Consider the following 17,955-nt stretch of genomic DNA (forward strand, 5'->3'; position numbering starts at 1 on the left):
CTATCAAAAATAGTTTCAACTACTCAGCTGAGCTAGTCTATGTAAGTGGTAAATGTTGCAAGTAGCACACCCCACAGCTGCACTTGACTGTCATAATGTTCTTTAATGTTGGTGTTTCGCATGAGGTAGAAATGAAATTATTGGTTTCATTAAGCATCTTTATGCTTTTCAAGAAAATATCCTTTCCAAAACAAACTTAATATTATAATCTCTACTAGGTTATCAATTTATATAGCAGACTGACTAGTTTAAATGGACATTTGAAAGCAGTAGGAACTGTTTCTTTCTACTCAAATTGTAAAACCAAAGAGTTGGGTATTAATTGTAAAGTTTGAATTAATCTTTTCCATTCACCAGTGGGACTGTTAGCTTTACCTTTTCTCCAACAAACATTTCTCTCACTTTCTGGGTGTACTCTTTCTATCTCCTTTTCTCACTCAGTGCTGCTCACTTGTTTTGCCCATCCTGCCTCATTATTTAGCTTTTCTTGAGCTTCCGGTCCAGTAATTGTTGTTTTTCTTTGTCTCTGCCTAGCTGTTTGGTTTTTTTCCCCCCATAGATATATTTAATTCCCTGTCTTGTTTTGTTTTCCTCCTCCCTCTAACTACAAGGCTTACTTTGCTAACCTGAAGCCTTGGCTTGACCTAGCATGCACTTTCCTCTACTCCTGTTTTCACACTACGCAGCATGACTGGCAATATTCATAGGAGTGGCTGTTTCAGGACATGTTCATTCTCCCTTTCAAGAAGCGTTGTCTTCCTCTGTGTTAAACAGATCTATGTTACTATTTTGGTGGAATCATTTTCATAAAAATCTAACTATTTTTCTGCAAACATTTATCCATTCATTGAATCACTTTCCTATTGTATTTTCGTTGTTGCCTTTTCTGTGAAAATTGGTCTTGACTCTTCCCCTCCAACTTTTTACTTTTCCTCTACCAAAGATGCCAAAGATTTTCAACTGCTGTCCTTCTCTGCACCTTCCTCAGATTTTGATTAATCTTGTCTTCTAAACTCACTTGCTTTTGGCTTATTTATCACATTCTCCTCTGGCTCTCTCCCTTAAAAAAGCAGGACATTTTAGTCTGTAATCACCTTTAGAAAGTGATTGACTCTGCTTGCTTTTGCTTGTTTCTTCAGTCATTGTAACATTTTAATTTGTTTTCATCTTGAAGCTTTTTGAATATACTGGTTATGTACTTCAGCTTGATTTTTCAGTTCCTCGTAGACATTCCTGTGTGAATGCCTCTTGTGCAAAATTTCAACTTCACTTTCTGGAATCTTATTAACTTAACCAAATCTCAGAGCTGCTTACTCTTTATTTTACCTCCTCTGTCTTTTGTAGTAGACTGAGTGTCTACTACTATTTAAATCTTCCCTTCCTCTGGCATTTGTTATTGTTCTCTCTTAGGTTTTGTGCAGCTTTTTCTTGTGTAGATAGAAAGTAAAACAAGCACAAAAATCATGGTTTAAAAAAAAAACAGACAGAGAAAAATAATGAGATGGCTTTCAAATGACTTTTTAAATTGTTCACCTTTTGGTAAATGAGCCTTGTTTTCTCAAACAATTTTTGCTAACAGCGCTTGCATGTCAGTTGGCCTTATATTTACTATCCAAATTTTTAATCAGAAGAGGTGAAAAGCCCCTAATTTTGAAAACACAGAATGATTTAATTTTAGAAAAGATATGTGTCTTGGAGTCTCCAGTGCATGTTACAAAGCCAGTTGCAGCTATTTTAGGATCATTTTAACCTGCTGCTGGCAACGAAGTCTTTAGTAAATGTGTATTTTTAGAAGTACTGTCTGTATATCTGTTCATCAGTAAAATATTGCAGGTAGTTTATCTGAAGTTTGAAACTTTGGTTGGAGAATAGGCTCTCTTGGCATATCTGCCCCCTCACGTCCCAGCAGATACTTGAAACAAAAAATAATTTTAGTGGATATAGAACAAGAGCTCTAGATTAGAATGTAGATGGGAGGGTTAACTGTAAAAGATTCTGATGTGAAGACCAAATTGAAATGGTTCTGGGATATTTTCTTCTCATTTTAGTATGCAAGTTCCTCATGTTCTGCATTGTTCATTGGCAGTGGGGTAGAAGCTAGGGGGTGAGAAAGGAAGAGTCCATCTTCTTGTTTGTAGTAGTTAAAGCTTCATTCCTTCTCTGAATCTGAGGGATGATCAGACTTTGTCCTGCAGGCCATGAAAATTGAGTTTATTTCAAGCTCACCAAAGCAGGTCACTTTTTTTTAAAGAATTATCAGCCTGGCCTTGAGAGAGCATGTGATTAAGTGACTTTTTTTGGGAGAGTGTTGATTTCAAGTGTTGAAAAAGAGAAAGGCTGAAGGATTGTTACTGCAGCAGAAACTAACTGATTCTCAGTCTTGCAATATTGAATTACTTATATTGAGCGAGTGCTAACTCAGTCTGATTGGCAGGCTAGCTTGGTGCTCTCCAGCTAGGAGAGCTAGGGTCACTTAGTTCTTTTTGGGTGTTTCTTGCTGTAAGAGAGATTTGATACCTAGCTCTGAGGTTTCTGGACTTAGATAAATTACCAGCTTATCCATCTATGTTGCATTTTATCTTGAGCCTAGTCTTGGGAGAAGGTTTTCAGTGTCAGATCTTATTCTGTTTATATCTAAAACTGATTTCTTTTTCTCAACTTTTCTTGCCATATAGGGGTACCCTGCTGTAGGTTCCTGTCATTCTATGCTTGTAGACTGGAAACTGTGTAACTTCACAAATTGTTTGCCATTTTCATGCTTTGAGACTTAAGAATGTAAACTCATTAAAAAGGAAGTCTCGTTTTCCTTTCTCCCAAGGCAGTTAGGCAGACTTCCTTACTTGCTTTCTCTGCCATCAAGACCAGCTTAAACTTTTTTATTCTCTATCAGTCAATACTTATAAATCCTTTTCTCCTTTCAAAAAGGAGGAAAAAAGTCCAGTAAAGGAATTGCTAAGCTGCTTCTAGTTAAAGGCAAATTACTGGTATCTTGTTGTTCCCAATGTCAGTCATAACCAGGCCTATATGACCGAAGTCTGCAATATTTTCTAAGATATTTTTCTGGAATGGTCTTATTTATTTTTTTGGTTGCAAATATAATATGTTATATGCTACAAAAACATAGGAGAGAGTTTTGCTTTAATGAGGACAGGACGTATTTGCAGGATTTTATAACCTGTTGGTATTTACATACTGCTTCTACCTAATGCTTTAGGGCAAAACTGGACTGTCAGAATAGCTATAGGTAGATGTTACTCATTACTGACTAAAACATTTCTTTCCTACATCAAAATGTCCCCTGTGTATGGTGTAACATGTCACTGTTGCAATATGTTTATCCATGTCAAACTATTGCATTACAACACAAACAGAGGCATTCTGATCTATAAAAATATTTTGATCACAAGTAACTAGCAGCTGCCTTTGTTCTATTTTTAAATAATTAAATATTTCAACTGTGTTAGATCATATGCTACGCACATGTGCTGCTGACGGGTCATGAAATTGAATCAAAATATAAAATGGAGGAGAGAAATCATATCCCTTCAAAATATTTATTTTAAATTTACTGTTGCAGTAGATAACTGTAATATTGAGGATTATTCTAAATCAGAATGGAAACAAACTTTATAATGTGCAAATCCCTGACTAACAAAAATTCTGAGGTTTTTATAAAGGATCAGTATGACACATCCTCAAGTACGAGTATTTGGAGACAATACATGTACAAGGAGAATTTCAAGGCTTTATTAAAACTAATTCTAATGGACATCATACTGTAGAAGGATACATAAAATATGTGCTGATTGTATTATAATATTTCAGTAGAATGTATCATGCTCCCTGACTATCTTAACATTTGTTTTTCTGAGATTGTTTGAGACTTTGAATACAAATGTACAGGAGTTCAGAGGTAGAAAAAGCATCTGTGGGGGAAACTTTTTATCTTGATTTTCAATTCTTAATATGAATGATACCCATGTATTTCCATGACAGAAAGCTGAAGTTACTGAGATACTACTTTTTAACTCTTGCAAAGACTGTATCAGATCATATGAAAACTAAGTAAAATTTAAGATTCCCTGTTTACATTTCATTTAACTATGTTGTTTATGAGGTTTGACAGCAATGTTTGAAGATTATGTGCAACTTAGACAATATTCTAATACATATAGAATGGACCTTTACTTTTCCATCTTGATCTACAGTTAACTTCAATGTATGCCACCAGATTTTGTTCAGCTCTAATTGGTCATAAGCTTTTTGTAAGCAAAGCAGTGAGTTTCCCATGTGACCTGAGAAAAGTGAAGGTGAATGGATCGTATTTGTGTTTGCAGTCAGCAGCTGAACACAAAGGTCATGCAAATAGAACAAATGTTGTCATCTTAGTCCTAGAAATGGTGCCACCCAGTTAGAGCTTTTTGCAACACTTTTATTAGGGGGAAAAAAAAAAGTGCACTGTAACAGTGTTTCTCAAAATCTCGGTGTTCATTGGACATCTTTCTGATAATGCACATGACAGAGTGAGCAGACAGATGTGTTTGCACATCTATATATGTGTAAAATTAGACCACTGAAGCTAATCCTTTAAATGGAGACATACTTGTTTCCTTTCCATTTTAAACTCTGCTTATTTAAGAAAATCCTCTTTAATATTTTTTTCAGTGCATAATACGACCATTAAATGGTTCATATTTCCTGAATTAAAATAAGTGCTTTCTTCCATGATACTGTAGTATGGTCATACTTCCAGACTTGCTGCTGGTGTTCAGCATGTTCTTACCTTTAACCTGCTGAATCTGTTTTGCGAAGGATTGGTGGGGTTTTTTGTTTGCTTTGTCTAGTTTAAGGAGTGATGATACAGATAGCAATTTTTTCCTTCCATTTATTTCCATTTTTTCCTTATACTATTGAAGTCTGGCCTCACAGAGCCCTAAAGCTCATTTTCTTTTTTAATTCTTCACTTCTCTACTGTTTTGAGGGTTATGTATATTTTAGCATAGATTGCTAATGGAAAAGTCTGCTTTCATATTGGTTTATTTTATTCCCTGCAAACTCCCCAATTAGAGTATCAATATTGCTCTTCTAAGTACAGTTCTAAAACTACATATAGAGTGGGTATATGTGTACATATACTTGTCTACCCCTTACAAGTAAATGAAATATCTTTTAATGTTCATCAGGTCTTGCTTTTAAAGTACTAATATTTTGAAAATAAAACTGTTTTCAAGCTAAAAATGTTTTCACTACTTAAACATATGCAAGACCTTTATGTTTTACTGAAGCAGTGTAATTTACTCATGAAGAGTGCATTTTGTTGTAATGTATATGCTATTATATTTTATAGGTTGCTTTCTGTACTGATGGCATATGATAGGAAGTGATAGGAAGTGATAGGAAGAAGTTAGTATCAGCAAGCTTTGTTACTGACATTCATAGCTGATAATTCTGCACTTCTGTTCACATTGCCACAATATGTATTTGCACAGTAAAAATATATACGTGTAAACACAGTAATAGTTCTTCATATTTCCCTTCTGGCAAACAATAGTATTTAGTTCTGCTGAGTATGTTAATGTGTAAAAGATATGTAGGTCCTAAGTAGTTGGATTATTATGGGTGTGAACAAGTGGCAGATAGACAAAAGGAGGCAGGGGAAGGGGAAAGAAAAAAAGGAAAAAAAAAAACCAGCAACAGATTTCTTTAGGGAGTTACTTTTTATTTTCATAATTCTTTACACAGACCCTTGCTTACACAATTCTTGCTTTTGAAATTGTTTTGGGTATGTATACTGAATTAGCCTAACATTAGTTTCAAGTGTCTGTATTTTTGATTGAAGAGGCCAGAGAATAGTCTGAGGTCTAATCAGGTAAAAATGATAAAAATTCTTGTGTATATACACACACATGCTTCATGCTTTTTGGCCATTTGTGAATCATAGAGCAAAGACTCATGGTTGAGCTGGGGTATGGGGATGTGTGGGGAGTGTTAGGTTGTGCTGTAAACTGGACCCCCTGAGCGCATATGAGTGAAAATAATCTTTTCAGATGTTTGAGGGAATACTCATCTTGCTTTAATTTTTGCACTTTTCTTTGTTTAAACTTTGCTTTACCCCACTTGCTACCTGTCCATCCAAATAACTCTTGCTGTTTTGTAATGCTTTTTGTTGGCACCAAGTTTGAAATCATATGATAGAAGAGAAAAGAATGATAAAGGAGGTATTATTACTAAGGAAGTATAGTAGACCTAGTTGCCAGTTGCCAGTTTTATATGACCTTGCCACTGGAGTCTGTAGTCATAACTTGTAATTGATATCAACAGTGATTTTAAGAACTGTTTGAGAAGAAGTTCTCATTCCAAGTAAGTTCAGGATAGGTGAAAAGCAGGCCAGCTTTGATATTTTCTAGCAGATCTTATTTTCTAGCAGATCTTATGCCACATTGCTGAATTGGTGTAAGTGGTTGATCTCAGTCAAAGCTGTGAGGTATAACAGTGCAAATTTTACTCAGCATATAACCAATGAACATTGTTTCTTGGAACGTTGATTGTAACATAAAAATTAGGAGAATAGGTACCTGTAATCTTAAAAATTCTTCACTAAGTAAGTGTTAATATCCAGGAGCTGACCAGGGTTTCAGAAGTTCAAAAAACCAAAAAGCACTTAGGAAGGGAAAATTAATTAAAAGAGAAAATTCGGAAATCTCTTAAAACAAAACCAGTAGTTATAGATCTGGAACTGATTAATCACTGGTGTTTGTTTCAGACATGGGAAAATAATGGTAATATCAGTACATATACACAAAGATGAAATCAAAGATCAGTTTTACACTTAGTTGTAAACAGATGGTGCTCATAAACTTTGTGTATCTGTTAAAAAAGTGCATTTTAAAGTTGACATTAAGGGGACCACTATAGGTGAGCCTGGCACTAGACACTGTCAAAAAAGTGCAACTGTGCCTGATATCCAGGTTTGTTATTTCTGGATCAACATTCTTTTTCAAAATTATTCATGTAACTTGAAATTATCTAGACAATTAAAAAAAACCCTCAGATTATCTATTTGTGAAAGATTTCTGAAAGATTTAACTTGAAATTATCTAGACAATTAAAAAAACCCAGATTATCTATTTGTGAAAGATTTTAATGAAGAGATTCGTGTGTGGGAAGTGTATACTTCCTTAAGTTATTGGAAAGATTGCAGAATTGTTTCAAAATCTCTTTCTACAAAGAATGAGCTGAAGTTAAATTCCATTTAACATCATCTTATTTCCAATATAATACAGAAGAGACGATGCACATACTTCAGATGTGCTCGAAGAAGGAATCGAGCTCTCTGCCATGATAAGCATGATATTGGACATGCAGCAGAGCCCTTAGTAGTCCAGCCAGAGGAGTCTCTCCAAATGCTGTTAGGAGAGAGAATTTAAGGACTTTAAAAACATAAAATATGCAAAAGAAAAGCCTGGGCTATACAAGAATCATTAAACTCTTGTTTATAGTCTGAAATGTTTAAAGAGCAAGAAGTATACAACTGGATTAATTTTTCTTTAAATGAGGAATTGAGAAGACTTCTGTAAAAGAGTAATTATTGTTGCAGAATAACTGCAGTAATATAAGTATGTGTTCTAAAAGTACATAATTGAAAATATACTCAGTAGATAGTTACGAAACCGAGACAGGCAAACTGAAAATGGCAGATGTACACTGAATACTGGGGATTTTGTTACTGGAAGGGTTCCTATTTATTACTTCAGTGAACTGCTAGAGTCCATAACTTCTGTGCTCTAACTTCTCTGAATTTCTGCTTATTGTCCTTATGATTCTTGAAAAGTAGGAATTTGATCTAGAGATTTCATTTTAGAACTACAGTTAGAAATGTGTGCTTATACAGACTTCGTAAAGGTCCAGGTAGTATACATATGCTTTTCTTAAAATTGTTTTCCAATAGTAATTTCTATGTTTAACCCAAATATGTTCTTGAAAGTACATATTCTTAATTATATTTCACAGTTTTACTTTGCACCATTAAATGAATAAATTTATAACTTTTTGTTCTCTCTTCTTGTTCCCCAGATAATTATGCAATTTTGTAATCTGCATATGGTCTCTTTTTTCAGTTGAGTAATTTGCTTCAAACAGCATGATATTCCAATGTTGTAGCTAATATGAAAGGCTATATAAGTATTGGTCACTGTCTTATCATTGGTGCATTACCAGTCTGTTTTGAATGCTTTTAATAAAAGTGTTTTTGAAAGTATTCCATTAATTTGTTTCTATAGAATTGTACTGATGCACAGAATTATCCCACACTGTTGCTTAGCTCAGTGTGATAACATGCCCTTCTGCTTGTGCTGCTCTGTATTTTCTGCTCCTCTTAAAAGATAGCTGACAAGAACTGTTTAAAAATAGCAGGCCAAGGGCAGGTGACAAAATGTCATGCAAGCAGCACCTGGTCCAGTGACAGCTTGGAGGGAGGAAAAAAACAAACCCAGATGTCACAGATATGATTCTATTTCTGAAACTGGTCAAACAGCAGAATTTCAGCTTCAGCAAAGGAAAAGAGAAGGGCCCATCCAAGCATTATGCATTCAAATTTTACTCTAGTTCTTTCATAGCATTTCCTTTTTTTTCTATTACAAATATTGGTTTACAAGTATAAATTATTTTATACACCTTTTCTCTTTACCTTCATGCTCATTAATACGCTGTTAAGGAAAAGGGAGTGAATGTCCATCTGGCAAGATTTCTGAAATATTTCAGCACAAGCTTATGCTAACTGAAATAATAGCTTTAATGTTTCGGCAGTGTCACATTATACATATAGGAGAATTAAGTCTGTAATTAAGAAATCTGAAGTAGTTAATGAAGATCTCTTTAAGAAGCTTTGCTCCAGAAGTTGGAAAGTAAAAGTGAAAATTTTAGTTACCTTCCTTCTGCCCCCACTTTTTTCTGGAGGTGCTCTTTGCTTAATAGTATTGTGGGGGACACTTTTTCTAAAAGAATGAGAAAACTACGTGAAGAAAATATATTTGCTTTTCTTAAACTGCTTGTGACTTAATTTTGGAAGTGTACTGAAACTTCATGTTGCATCTGTTCGGACACAATATTAATTACAGAACAATATTCTCTGTGACTAAATAGAAGGCTTTAACTTATTGATAGGAGAAGATTGGCTTTAGTTCTGCTTTGTCAAAGCTTATTTGTTATAACTTGGTTTTGCAGAAGTGTGGAAGAGAATTTACACTACAGGAACTTAATAGTTATATTGGTTCTTCAGTATAGTGAGTGAGTCTTGAGTGCCAATGTAGTGAAGAAATGTAAACTGCCTGCTTCTTTAGCTCCCAAACTTAACAACAAATCTAGAGGTTTGGAGAGCATATGAAATGGATTACAACACTTGTAAGTAACTTAAGTTACTTACATTACTTAATTGAAATAAATGTTTGTGTCTATAATGACCTTTTTGTATCTTTTTCCAAACAAGGACTAATATTAATTACAGTTTTCAAATTGTTTTGGGGGGTTTCATTAAAAATGCCCTGTTACAAAGTTTCTTCAGGGTAAGTTTTTAATACTCAGTTACGTAGTATCTAAACGAAAACTAACCTGAAGAGTAGTAGATTTGTCTCATTTCTTACTTTGATGGTAAAACTAGATTTCATGAACTGCATCTCCTTTGAAAGAAAGTAACGAAGTATGTGAATTTGTTCCCACTTCCAATTCCTGAAATCAGCAGAGATCATCTTAAGCCAACTTTCCAATTGTTAAATCTCACCTGAGAGACTTGTTACTATTTTGCATCTCTCTAGCTTCCTGGAAACTGGCACCAGCAGAGTTCATTTGAATTTCACGGTGAACCTTCTGTATATGATGATCCCATATTATGGGTCAAGAATAAATATTTTTCAAAGTACATGTGAATATACTCCATGAGAACAATGCTCCCTCCAACCCAATATCTTATCTCAAATAGTAAGTGATAGCAGATTCTTAGAGAAGAGTACAAAAAGAGGGTAAGCATTCTGTCTCCGGTGCTCTGGTAACTCAGGAGCTTCTGTTGCCACACATAGTGTGGAAAATAGTGATTTATTTTTTCCAATTAAGTGTAGTTTTTGTAATTCCAGACTCATTATTTGAAGCCTACTATAAATGGCATAACAGCAGCAAGGTTGAACTCTGAGGCCTTATTTTGAAAGGGTAAACATAATAATTTCCTGGTACAAAGCAAAGGGATGTATTAAAAATAGTTATTTAATTGTTTGCTTTGTGATTTTTCTCAGTATTGTAAGTACATAACACTAAATGTACTCTGGTATTAAATATCTTAAATGTGTATTCTTGGGAAGTTCTCTTCAGTAAATGGAAGTTTTGGCTACCTGGACTCTTCATCCCCTTTATCAATTTTTCATATTAATAAATTTAATTCAGTTTTGAGATAAAAATATTAAAAATAACTTTTATTTGCATTGCAGGGCGTATGGGAATAAACTTCCATCATCCAGGAACAGACAATATTATGGCTCTTAATAGTAAGTAATTGATAGCTAATGACTAATATTGTCATGTTTAATATTTTTTCTTACATTTATTGTGTATGTAGCCATACAGTCAGACATACATATGTGTAGTAATATTTGCATAGAAGTTTATGTGCACTATCTTAAAAATATTTTAATAAATCAATTATCTCTGATTTTATTTGTAGAACTGGTGATTCTTTATATTAGTTTTGTAGTAGCTTTGTGTTCCACTGGAAGCTTCATAATGCCTGCCATAGATAACATTGTAAAGCAATCTCTGCTGTTCGCTCTTTTGTGGGTGTTTACGCATGTTAAATCTGTAACTTTGATTTCTGATATCTCTCCAGATGTATTTCTTCTTGTTGAGATGAATTGTTACAAGTTTTACATACAATTACATTGGCTGATGGAGTTTACTTTGTTGGTTTCCCTAAAACATTGTGTAGACAGGACTGGAGAGAATGTTTAGACATTTAAATGATGAGGAAGAAGTGTGAGGCTGAACTTCACTGAAAGATTATTGCTTTTCTTTGTGCTGGAAAATAAATTTTAAAAATCCAGTTAGTAACACATACCTGCAAAAAAACCTGCCAAAATGGATCTGGAAGGTCTAGAGGCAGCCTCATATCATGTAATGGGGGAGTGTGGGGTGTTAGACACCACCAGCATAATGTAGAACTGAACTATGCAAATCAAAGCATAGTTTTTGTCCATCTAATCATAAGAAATGCTGACTATTTTGAAATGTCCATTTTTGGTTACCATGTTGTATTAGAAGTATTAGAATTAATCCACTAACTTCTCTAAATTTTTTTTGCCTTTGCACTGTCTATATAAGTTTTATACTCTGTATAAATGAAAATGGCAAGTTTTTAGAGTCCTAAAATTAGATTGTTTTTTGTATAGCACCAAACAGAATTTAAAAATAATAAATGTGAAGAACTGAAAATTCGTAATAAGCAAGACGCAAGGGTTTTAACATTTGGCTTTAAATGACAGCTTTTGGAACCTGTAAGACTTTGCTTCTGCTCTTTCTTATTTTTACACCGTTAATGATGAGGTGATATTTTGCAGAGTTTTTGTTGTCGTAGTTAGCATATATGCCCCATTTTCTTATGGACACATGAAATTATGGGAATCAAGTAATTAACTGGGAGAAATGCTCCATTTAATTACAGACTTTATTAAAAGGGGAAGCTGCTCATGTGGGTGTGTGTAAATCATTTCTATACAGTACAGTTTGTTGCTGTTTGACATGAATTCTGATCTCAGAATGTATTTGTTCTAACATGGGCATTTCAGTAAGGTGACTGCAATAGTAATATAACTGTGAAGATAGGAGATTATGATTGAATTTGGAGTTATTTATTAAAATACAGAATATATAGCAGTATTTCTTATGAAGTCTTACAGAAATTTTTTGAAAGACAGGAATGAAAAAATTATATTAAAAGTTATATAATATACTGTACTATATCCAATCAGGGTTGTTTCATTTTGGAACAACTCACCTTTATCCTAAATGGATGAATATATTCTATAGTGATTTCTGTCATTGCTAGATTAACTTGGAAAAAAAATTGCCTTTTTAATGGAAAGAATATTTAAGAAAATATTTTTTTCTGTCTAATTCCTTTGAAGTTTTTGCAGCAGCTATATTATCTAATTGCTTATAAAAATATGGCTAAAAGATTAGTACTGCTAACTGAAGGACTTCCACAAAATATATTTGTGCATTTCCAATACTGAAAATATTATGGATTTATTGAAATATTAACTCTTTACAGACTTACATAAACCTGGAATCATAAATACACAATTTAAGCAAAATACTAGTGATTGTTCTTTTGAATGAAATTCAGTGCAAATCAAAAGTCTGGATAGGTTCCCATATATTTTCCCTGTCCTGCATGTCTTCTCCTTCCCATTCTTCACTAGGCCACACTGTTTTTGGCCATTACTGAGAGCGCAGAAGCTAGAATTATTGTAATGGGAACCTGTTGGTTTTTGCTCTTAAGTCTTTGAAGAGTTGAGAATAAAAGCAAGTATTCAAGTACATAAGCTTAAGTCTGTGATTTAAATCCTCTTTTGTATGCAGCTAAAACTGAGAAATTTAGAACTGTGTAATTCCCATTACCTTTGCCAGGGGAAATATACTAAGGAAAGTTAATCCAAGAAGAAATATTATTTCCTGTGCTGGATTGGTTGTGGTTTGTGTTTGAAAAAAAAAAAAATCGGTAAAATAAAATAAAAATTCCCCAAAGAGATTTCATTTAATTCCAGTAACTTTTGGAACAATCTGGAGAACTTATATTACTTCTTTAAGTCATGCTACTTGTAATATCTATATATAATTTCAGTGAAACCAAACACCGTCTGCTGAATCTGCAAATCCAACCTGTTTCTATTTATAGTTCTTGCTACATAAGCATTTTTCCTCTTTTCCTGTGAAGACACAGTACTAATCTTTAACATTTATTACTCAGAGCTCAATTTCTGACTAACAGTGTACACAATATTTGAAGCTGGAAGACAACATAGGCTCATGCCAACAGCAGTGCAAAACTTTCATGTTGTAGGGAGAGGGGAAGTTTTCTGAGGAGCATTTGTTTCTTTAGCTCCTTCTCTTGCTTTATGGCAACACTTTCAACTGTGCTTCAACTGGTATTCTTATTTATTGCTTACAGCCTACTGAAACTATGGATTTTCCTGACGGACTGTCTTGAGTTACTGTCTGTCAATGTTGAAGCTGGATTGTTTGGTTTGAGGGAAGATGTTACTTCCTTAGTTGGCAGGGCTTAGTGTAGAGCATACTACCACCACATTGTTCATCATTGTGCAAAGCTGTAAATCATCATCATCTCAAAGCAATGAGTTCTGAAATAGTAAAATTAGTGAGATAGAACAGATTACTTTTAAATGCATAATTATTTTGACCCTCTTCTTGTTGTTAACGGCATTATGCTTGTGTACATACACAAGCTGTTGTACATGTGTATAACCATGTTTATATTGTAGAAGCCCTCGAAGTTCTCTATCAGAATTAGGCTTCTATTGAGGAGTGCAGTGTTCAAATATTCAGAGACATCTGAGCATAATCTTAAAGAGCGTTTTTAAAAAAGCAAGATGCAAATATTTAGATTTGAAATGTTGTACAAATGGGGGAAAAATATAGCTTTTGTCTATACTACCTCTAGTTGAAATGTCTGTAATTGAAGTAGTGTTTTTAATCAAGTAGTGACATTTGTCTGTTAACTTTTTACTAATGTCTTTCACACTGAGCTAAACAGTAGAACAGTTTTTATAAACTTTCATCTACAGCACCTTATTAAATAGAATTGATACTGTAATTTCTAGGGGAAATGTGGCATAAATTGAATTATTGATCTTATTTATGTAAATTCATATATGAACTTAAAGAGAAGCCATCTATTGATGATACTTTTTGTAGATATTTGCAATACTAATTAAGTTATGTTTACGATACTAAGCAAAACCTGAAAATAAATTAATTTGCTTTACCAAAAATTAACTCAAAGATGTCCTCCATCCCCTTCTCTTGCTAGTATTTGCTCCCATTTGCAGTCATACACTCCGGCAGCAGTTGCTTGTGTTTGGGGGACAATGGACGCTCTCTTGAGTTAATATGTGCTCCTTTTTAATTAACTATATAAATAGGACTAAATGATGGACATGAATACACAGTCACCTATGTGCTAGGTAGTGAGCTATCTTTAGTGCTTCTTGTGAACTCCAGAAAGCCAACAACAAACTTCAGTGGGAGAGAAGTATAGCGGGTGAAAAAGGGAGATGAGGAATAAACGAGGGTGTTTGATCTTTCTAAGGAAGCACTGATCTCTTTTTCTGGGATCCCAAACAAACTTCTGTAAAATGAGTTTAGACTAAAGGTAGTTAAACCAACAAATGAGAAAACACCCTTTGTGAAATGCTGGATTTTTTTATTTTTATTTTTTCTCCTAAAGCTCCTCTGTACAGTGACTTTGCACTGCTGTTGGGCTTCAAATGTTCCATCTGCTTCCAATGTTCATTCTTGTCTCATATGAAAATGTGTCATCTGTGATGTCTGGTACTGTTTGCTCTCCATCTGACTATCTTTTCTTCTTTTCATTAGTGTCATTTAGTTCTGTTTGTTCTGAATAAAATAATTTGAAAAATACATTAAGGCAAGGGTTTGGGGCACCTTTTTAGATGTTTGTGTAGAGATTTTATTTTTGTTTTACTAATACAGAGAATAATTATACGGGGAAGTCATCATGCTATGACAGAAAGTGTAATGGCAGCAAAACAATTTAATTTTTTATTTTCATGCTTCTGTTGGTTTTGAAATTGCCTTATCTTGTTAATAGCTGTTGTACTTGGCTCTTCCTATATTCTGATATATTGTTTTCAAGCACATACACTGTATAGATATAACCAAGTTGTTGAAATAACATTTTATATTTAAATCTTTTGCCAATGCTATTGATACACCTTGAAATTAACCACTCGGAATAGAAAGTTTATTGAATTCTTTTTGTCTTGCAAAATCTTGGATTGGCAGTTTAATAGCTATTGAAAGCTTGGGTTTTGTAGTGATAATATTCTGGGAAAGTGCATGGCTACATTTTGAGGCATCAATCTCTTCTAATAGTTTGGTACCTGCATGCAGGAATTTGCTGAGCTCTTTAGCCCAATTATCAAGTTGGGTTACTAGTGTATTACTAGCTAATTAACATGTAAGGAAAGCTATAAAGGAATGAAAGATACTGAGACAGCTAATATGGTTTGCAAAATTAGACCTGCTTTAATTGTGCAGAGATCAGAGTTTATTTAACTGAACGCAAAAAATGAATGATGTAAAGTGTGACATAGGAAAGGCAGCAGGGTTCGTAAGAGTCCCAGAGTGTGTGAGCTGTTACTTTATACATAACCTTGTTAAGTTTTTCAGAAGTAGCTGTACAAACAGTTAATATTGATGCTGCCTTGGGGGCTGTCAGGTGTGCTAGTTGATACCTCGAAGCCCCTTCTATATCTGTTTAATTTAAAATTAAAAAAAAAAAAAAAAAGAGGGAGGGGGAAGGCAGGGGACCAATAAAACATGCTTTTTCTTCTTCCTTCCCCTCAATTTTTTTTTTTGTATTAGCATCTGCACTTTCTGAGATCTGATTTGGCTGTTACTGAAGGCAGTATCACTGACTGCTAGTCTTTTTCTAGTAGTGGAACATCTCTTACATTTTCTTCCTTTTAATCCAACGTTGTAGCTCTTCACTACCTTACTGTTTGGGGTTTTTTTCCCCAGTGCGTTTCCTGCCTCATAAGCTCACAGATGTGCTTTTCTTTCATCTGTATGATTGTCTCTATTGTGGGTGAGTGCCATCTGTTTCTGCAGAATTTTAAGAACAAGATTTGCCAGGCTATTCCACAGGCATTACATATGATGCTAGAAGAGGTGAGACTGCAGTCCAGAATTAGGTTTGGTAGATTGGAGGCAGTATGAAGGAAGTTCCTATCAGCCTGGCTGTTAGAAATGTGACTTTATCATTAATCTATTTTTAAAACTATAACAAAGAAATTAAAATAGGTAAGCCTTCCCTCCTGTACAGATGCTTGGTGCTCAATATGCCTAATGAAAAAAGACCTAGGCTGTTCAAACAATAGTTTTGAGTATCAAATGTAGTTCATGTGTTTGAGGTCCAATGTGTGGGCCTTAACTGCATACAGCTTGCATGTAGATCGTATTTTTCCGATGATGGGATTCAATTGTGTATGTATGTCATCATACATTATCAGGGAGGTTATTGTGATGCTTGATTGCTGGCATTGGATAAAAGCGAACCAGAAGGGACTGTTGAGGTCAGTATCACCAAATTATTGCAGTGCCCATCTGCATGTCCAGCCATCTATCAGTGGAAATTGAGAACCATCTTTTGAACCACTCTTACATGAGCAATAGTTCATCCCAATCTCAAATCCCAAATTATTTGGACTGTATGTTTTCTTTCAAAGACCTCTTTAAAAAGACTGGAGGATAGAAGTCTTGTTCTTTGTGAACAGCTTTTCTCGCTGTAGAAAAAGATGAAGAACGAGCATTATTTTCTTAAACAAGCTGTTCTGTTGGATTGCTCATCATGAAAAATAACCCCTCAAATCTCAAATGCTGAAACATGCTGAACTTAAAATAATTGCAAATGCTAGCTCTGACAAAGTGGGGTGAGTGTTCTGCAAATAACAGATTAATATATAGAAAACTTTCTTTGGAAGCAAGTAGATTTCTGTGCACATAAAGCTCAGTACAAACATACTGTGGCAAGGAACCCAAAAGTTAGAGTGAACCAAGTTTAATTCTTTATTCTCCCAAACGTAATTCTTATTTTTCCCAATACTTTTATGCACATGACTTATTCAGTTTTATCATGTCATGTTAATTTATCAGCTTGCTTCTTGTCTAGATAAAAATCCAGAAATTATTACTCAAGAAATAGTACTTTCTATGCAGTAAATTTATGCTCGTTCAAGCACTGGTCTCATGTTTGTATGCAAACTGTTCTTATCAACGCTGACTCTTATTTTAGATAGTAAAAATATTGACTTTATGCTAAATTTATGGGCATATAATTTTTTATGTTGATTGCTATGAATTGAGTTACTCAAAGTGCTTCTGCTTCAGCTGCTACCTTTCATATACCTCCAACTGTATGAAAATCCACTTTTTAAATAAAATGTTCTTTACCTAGCTCTTATTCAGTGATTTTTTTAATTTTTTTTTTCCCCCTCCACATTTTGACAGTTTTAGATAAGCTTTACCATTCAGACAGAGTAGCATGGAGTAACAGAGTGATCAAAGAAAACTTTGGATTTGTCTTGCTGGAATACAACTGTAATTTTTCTGCATGGGTAATTTGAGACAGGTTGGGGAATGATAGATACTTTTAAAATAGTAAATATAAAAATAAACTTTATTTATGTACGTTATAGCAAATGAATTGACTGAAATTAACAAAGTTAAGAATGTTTCCCAAAGAAACTTTGAATATGTGGCCCAAAGTTTAAAAGAAATGTAGTACTTTACAAAGATACAATATTCATATGTCTCATCTCAGAATTTATTATGACCCAAAGGAAATCTTCAAATCAATTGATAGAAATTCTCACTATATTGCATGATCTTCTTACATCTGCGTTTCTTGTTATATCCACACAAATACTAGACCTCAGTCTATGTATTCTAATAACATAGAAGTAGAGTTTGTAGATTAGTCTGTTCACTTACTTTTTGTTACTTTAGCAAACGAGTTCTTCCTTGAGTTCAAGGTGTGTGCTACACAGATATTATTATAGCAAAGATACATTGCATAACTATACTTGATTCTATCATCTTCTGTCAGTTCATTAATTCATTTTCACTGGCATTGTGATTCACTTGTAAACTTCCAGA

At 34.1% G+C, this 17,955-nt stretch overlaps 1 protein-coding gene across 6 annotated transcripts in view; it reads left to right on the forward strand.

Annotated features, from left to right (window-relative positions):
- CPEB3 (cytoplasmic polyadenylation element binding protein 3) overlaps positions 1–17,955 on the forward strand; it is a 97,172-nt gene that overhangs the window by 35,074 nt on the left and 44,143 nt on the right. For all 6 annotated transcript variants that reach the window (XM_086752414.1, XM_086752413.1, XM_086752412.1 and 3 more), the window contains exon 4: positions 10,473–10,529. In XM_086752414.1, coding sequence (XP_086608540.1) covers positions 10,473–10,529 — 57 coding nt within the window. The remainder of the gene's footprint in view (positions 1–10,472; positions 10,530–17,955) is intronic.

Source organism: Chlamydotis macqueenii, chromosome 7 (genome assembly GCF_036417535.1).
Source record: "Chlamydotis macqueenii isolate bChlMac1 chromosome 7, bChlMac1.mat, whole genome shotgun sequence".
Classification (NCBI taxonomy): domain Eukaryota; kingdom Metazoa; phylum Chordata; class Aves; order Otidiformes; family Otididae; genus Chlamydotis; species Chlamydotis macqueenii.